This window comes from Aythya fuligula, chromosome 1 (genome assembly GCF_009819795.1).
Source record: "Aythya fuligula isolate bAytFul2 chromosome 1, bAytFul2.pri, whole genome shotgun sequence".
In the NCBI taxonomy this organism is placed as follows: Eukaryota; Metazoa; Chordata; class Aves; order Anseriformes; family Anatidae; genus Aythya; species Aythya fuligula.
In genome coordinates, this window is record NC_045559.1 from 90,506,594 (window position 1) to 90,512,593 (window position 6,000).

At 37.7% G+C, this 6,000-nt stretch overlaps 1 protein-coding gene across 3 annotated transcripts in view; it reads left to right on the forward strand.

The window, feature by feature from the left end:
• Positions 1–5,401, forward strand: part of ZPLD1 (zona pellucida like domain containing 1) — a 29,321-nt gene extending 23,920 nt beyond the window's left edge. For all 3 annotated transcript variants that reach the window (XM_032192834.1, XM_032192831.1, XM_032192842.1), the window contains 2 exons: positions 1,746–1,775; positions 3,609–5,401. In XM_032192834.1, the coding sequence (XP_032048725.1) occupies positions 1,746–1,775; positions 3,609–3,784 (206 nt within the window). In that variant the 3' untranslated portion in view covers positions 3,785–5,401. The remainder of the gene's footprint in view (positions 1–1,745; positions 1,776–3,608) is intronic.
• Positions 5,402–6,000: the final 599 nt, after the last annotated feature.

Sequence of the window (6,000 nt, forward strand, 5' to 3'; positions counted from 1 at the left end):
CAGTTTTGCTTAAACATCTATGCTAGAGAAATGCTGCCTTGAGCAAGGAATGGGAACTATATAGAACTTGCTATGTGAGCAGCCCTTGTTAAGTAATATACTTCGATTCAAATGCTGTGAATATATATATATATTATTATTATATATTATTATTATTATATATATAAAAAAATAATAAAAGTACTTCAAAAAACAGTGATTCAGTTCTGAACTCTGCCACCAATTTCCTGAGTGCTGTTGGTCAAGTCAATCTGACTTGAGCTTCAGTTTTTCTTCTGGAGCAGAAAGAGGCAATTAATACTTCCTTTCACTGTCCCTCACCATTGTAGCAGTAAGTGTATTAATGATGTGATATTTATGAATACTGTAGTCAAAGAAAAGGAGGAAGGTGATGAGAAAACAACTCAGTTGAAGAGAAGTGACTTTGTGGACAAAGAGTGCCATAGGTGGCAGTACTGGCTTACTCTGACATGAAGCTATGCAAAGGTGCTTATAGTATTTTCAAGACAGACACTGGTCCAGCTTTAGTACAGATGTGTTTGTACAGCACTCATAAAACCTGCTGCACCTTGCTGACTGTAGTATGTCTGTCTGTATTATATCATGTGGCTGGAGTTGCGTAGATGTGCAACCCCTCACTTTCCTCATCTCATTTGGGTTTGTGCTGCATCTGTCCTGGGGCTGGTCCTGTGTGTGTCAGTGTCTGTGTAGGCACCTCAAGTAGTTAGCCAGGTCTTCCCATCACACAGTTATTCTGGTAACAGCACTTTTTACGTAGTTTCCCTACTATGAACTGAATAGCACTACTGCAAATGAATAATGTCCCTTTTCCTGTGTATCTCTGAACTCATATTTCTGACATTGTATCCTTTTCAGAGAAGCTTCATGCTTGTTTGTTAATCTAAAAAATCATTGTAGGAGGAATACACAGAAGAAAATATTTTGGTCTCCCTGTTTAGAGACAAAGCAGGTATCTACTTGTGTAGGTGAAATTTCACAGATTTTGAAAGTTGTCTCACTTAAACATAGAAGACAGCTGCTCAGTATAAATGTATACAAGAGCTGTGCTTACAGGTTGCCCCAGAAAAGCACAAACAATGACAAGAAATGTAGTTTTGAGATGGACAATGTAAGTAACTTAAAGATAAAATTGAGGACAAAATATAAATGTTTCCTTGAATATGATGTCACTATGTAACTATGTGTGCATTGGGTAAGGGCATTTTTTGGTAAACATTTAAGGTCACTGTGTTTTCCTTGGAAAAAGTCAGGTTAAAAAAAGTCACATTAAACCTTTTTTCATATACAGATACTCTTGTAAAATGGTTATTGTTGAAGGGACTTGTGTATAATATCATGGTTGTCTTTGTATTAAAAGGAAAAGAATAGAACTGCAAATCTTTTTAAATGAAGTGTTCCTGCACTAAGATGGTTTATATATATTATAATATTTTATATATATATATATATATATATATATATATATATGTATTATATATATATTCCACAGAATACTAGGTAACTTCATACTGGTGCACTCACCTTAAAAATGAAGGAACTTCATGAAAGTCATGTTGTCATCCTCATTTTACCAGAGATACTAGAAGAAGCTAGTCAGTGTTGCAAATACAGTTGATGTGCTTTGAAAATGAAGCTAGGACTTGTGTGTGCATGGTGGGGAGGAGGGGTGTGTGATCACTAGGTGTTTGTAAAAATGTAATGCTTTCTATTTTAATTTTATACAGATGAAACACCAACCAACAATTCACAGCTAGGTAAGTTGATCAGAATTCTGAGAAAGCATGAAGAGATGGTTTGAGTGAACCATTTTGATTCAGCTCTATTCACTGAGCTAGAATTTTTCTTTTTTTCTTTTTGTCATTTAAATAAGTAAATACTGACGCACCATAAAGAAAACAAGCAATTGGTAAATCGAGAATGCTCAGTTTAATTTGTATACCCAGCCCCACCAACACAGTAACTTCTAATTCCTGAGTTGGCTTTGAAATGAAAATCTGCTTCTATGACATACAAGGGTGAAGAAACATTGCAACTGCCAGAAGCAAAATTAAACTTAAGTAGTAAAATCTGCTCATGCCATCTGGGAGTTGTGCAGCAAAATTGTTGTTATGGTGTAGTCCAGTTCAGTTCACAGCTCAAAGTCAGAGGAGTCCCACTTCAGCTCTTGTTCTGAAATATGCTGCAGGAGAGATCTGGTCTTTAAGTTTTACAGTGATTCTCTTTTGGGCACTTGGAAGACTTGTTTCAGCTTGTATGTTATTCTGCTGGTAATGAGGAGTAGCTAATGACTAGGAAAGGTTGTTCAAGCTTGGGCACCCAGGTGGTCCATTGGGCCATCCTACTTCTTACTTGCTCATAACAGGACCCAGTGGCACAATCAACCTACTGTCTCCTCTGAACTTTAGTAGCTATTTGTTCTCTTCTTTTCTCAACTTAGACCCTTTAGAAACAGCTACCTTTCCTTTCTGGCATGGAAACAAGTTTTCCCTAAAATTACTTACTGGTCTGTTCCTACCTATGGGTGTCATTAAAATAATAAAGGCAATTTTTCCATTTGCTGCACACAGCTTGGTATTGTAATGGCTGCTACCTTTCCTTCCCATCCAAAGAAAACAGCAGCCTTCTTACCATTCCACAGCACCAGCCTTCCTGTACCTGTTCTCCCAGAGGGGAGCACAGAGGTAGTGAGGTAGGATTACTACTGTAGTAGGGAGAATGATGGGTAGGGTCGGAAAGCATCACAGGGTTGAGAAGGAGATGGCCACCTGAACAACAGAGAGCTGAATTTTTCCAGCTTTAAGGAGGGGGGGATTGGTGATGTGCAGGCTGCTTCTGGGAAGAGCAGTGTGGCTTCTCACCTAGAAGCTGCCCTGTAATTACACTGGACTGTCCAGCACTGGTAGTGCAAGAAAACAGCTCAGGCAAACACTGATTGGTGCTTTGGGTAGTACCTACCACTCAAATGTTTTGTCCTCTGCTGTAAAAGATGGTACGGGCTGGATATGTGCGTTGTGGTGTTCAGGCTTAGGTCCATGAACAGCCTTTTTGAGCTACACTAAATAGTAAATACATGTGTTGTATCTTCTCTCTGAGACTGGATAAAAATGTTAAGGGGCCTCCTGTAAAGGTGTGCAGACAAGCTTAGAGTATCTGAGATCTGATTCTAGATATGCCTGTTAAGGATTTTTATATCCATCATATTGAGATGTAGCTAAGGATATCAGGGAAGAAATCATTTTGTTAATTTGCCTAGGCCATAAATCCTTATGCCTCACCTTGATAGTTTTTGGGCAGTAACTGTCTTGCTTTAAATAGGACAGGTCAAGTTTGGTCACCCAATGTGAGGGGTTTATGCATGAAGTATTCTTACTGTCTTTATTCCCCAGCACAATGCGTATTGAAAGAACTAATGACTATTTTCAAAGTATACTTATATTTTATCGAAGCAGACAGGTACTTGATCTGAAGTAGCTTTAGTCCCTCCATTGTAATTATTGTTGATATATAGTGTTGTAATGGAAAGACGGACGTTTGACACTGCTGAGAAATTCTAACCAGACCTTCCCTGTGCATTTTTATTCTTGCAGCTCATCTGAATGGAGCTCCTTTCCAGCTGAATGCAGTCACCAGTGCACTGATTTCTGGCGTGGTCATTCTAGGAATCACAAGCATTTTCTTTTTTGTATGGTCCCTAACACTTCTGCACAGAAATTGGCCCAACAGTTCAATGTTGAGTGGCATCCGAAACCCAGTTTTCAACTAAAAGTGATTTACTTGCACTTTTTCTTTGGGGTTACCTTTCTTGTTCATGAAATACGTTGCCACTAAAAAAGAAAAAAAAAAAAAAAAAAGGCATAATTCCAGCTGTATCCAGCTGCTATTCCAGCTATTCTTTATCTGCAGACTTGTTAGATGTTGTGTAGGTAGGAAGCAGTGGTATTGGTAACAGTCCTAGGAAATTATAAGAATCTCAATTGTGTTTGTGATCAGACTATGTGACATTATGCCCATGGGTGTGCTGACAATAGAGCTTGTGTCTCCAGCTTCCTGGTAAGTTCTTCAAGCTGAAGATGCTTAAGGTGAGAATCTTTCCAAGTATGCCATTCTTACACAAAACCTGACACATTCAGAAACATTCCTTAATTCATATACACCTACGAAGATGAGGATCACTTCTATTTTGTCATGTTTTGTCACAGATTTGAAAAAACAATTGTAGCTCAGGAGGAACTTATTATTTGCCGTGGCTAAAAAGAACCACAGAGAGACTTAGAACAACAAGTGAATTTTGTTTATTATTAATTTGAAAGTATTTTCTTAATATATGTCTTCAGTTCATTTGTGCTGATATCATGAAGTAAAACAGGACAAAATTTGGCTGCTATCTTTTGAGTGTAGGGTAAATTGCAGTTGGTCAGGAACAAAGTGGCAGTTTTTGAGGTTGAGAAACTTTTTTTTCCAACAAAATCACTGAGAACATGAGCAAATTTTAAACCTAATATTCAGAAGAAAGCTAATTTTGCTCAGAACCTCCACAACCACAGTCTTCAGTCAAATTTTAACACTGGGAAATGCTCCAAGGGGAGAAAGTATTTGTTTAGCCCCTGCAAATACAAACAACCAGTGCCAGAACTTTCTGGATCTGAAATTATATTTCGAGCCTAATTTGGCAGTAGAACTCTAACACCCCAATTTGTAAGGTCCAGTTTTGTCCCATGAGTTTTGTAGTTCTGACTTTCCTGTCTACATGAAGAGTAGTAGATCAATGGTTATTTCTTCAGCAGATTTTCCCCATGGATTAGGCTTCTTCATTGTATGGATAAGGGGAAGAAAGCAACTAGAAAAATAACAGGTCAGAAGCAGTACTTTACTGTTGACTGAAGTGAGTGTGAGTTACCAGGTGTCTTCAAACAGGTGCAGCTGTGTAGAATAGAAAAAATCCTAGTACTAGAGAGGCCAAAATAGATTTGACATTAAGCTGGACTGGATAGGCAGTTGGGATTTTGGTCACAGATTCAGCAGTTAATTTGGAATTTCATTTTTTCATGTACTGTACATATTGACCTAGAAACACCTCATTAATATTTATGATCATTGTCCTGTGTTAACAATGTCTGTGTTTTCATTAATGTGACACAACTGGCTAATGATCAGGGCTTCTTGGCTCTCAAGACTAAATATATAGAGACTTGTTCTCAGTTTTGTGATCCTGCAAATGCTGTATAAAGGCCTGTTGTTTGCAAAGTCAACTGTGCTCTAGTTTGGTATCCCTAACAACCAACACTGTACCTGTTTTCCTCCCGTCTTAATACCTCAGAAACATTTTTGCACTTCAGGGGTTAGGTCTGATGACATGTAAAACATGATTGTTTAATAAAAGTATTTGAAACACTTCAGAATGAATGCTTTGTCTGAATTGGTTTCCCCCCTCTTTTAAATTGTTTATATGTGCATGCAGTAACCTCATTCTACAGACATGAAAAGTCAGTTTGGTTAAGAGCTTTCAATATAAAGGATAAATTAATATAGGCCTACTCGCCCTTAGAATGCAGTGACAGAACTCTAGAGATTAATGTCCAACTCTGGATAGAAATAAACCTCAGATAATCTGTTTTAATTTACTCATAAGCAACCACAAATTCTATAAATGTATTTCATACTTCTGAATAAGCAGTTTTAGTTGAAAGTTTCCAGTGATGGAACTAGATACCATCCTCAGTGAGCTTTTTCAACAGTTAATTACTGTCCCTAGTACTTCTAAAAAGACTCCTCCAAATGTGAACATGCCCAGATTAACTTTCTAGTGATTAGAAGCTTCTGTGCATTGGTTAGACTGAGGGAGACCCCTTTCTAACAGAAATATTACATAATTTGCTTAATACTGCAGGAAAATAGTAAATGTTGCTGCAAAAATTTGAAAAACAAAAGCTGTTGGTATAGTACCACACCTGTCCCATTTCAGTTCCTATTTCTGGAAAT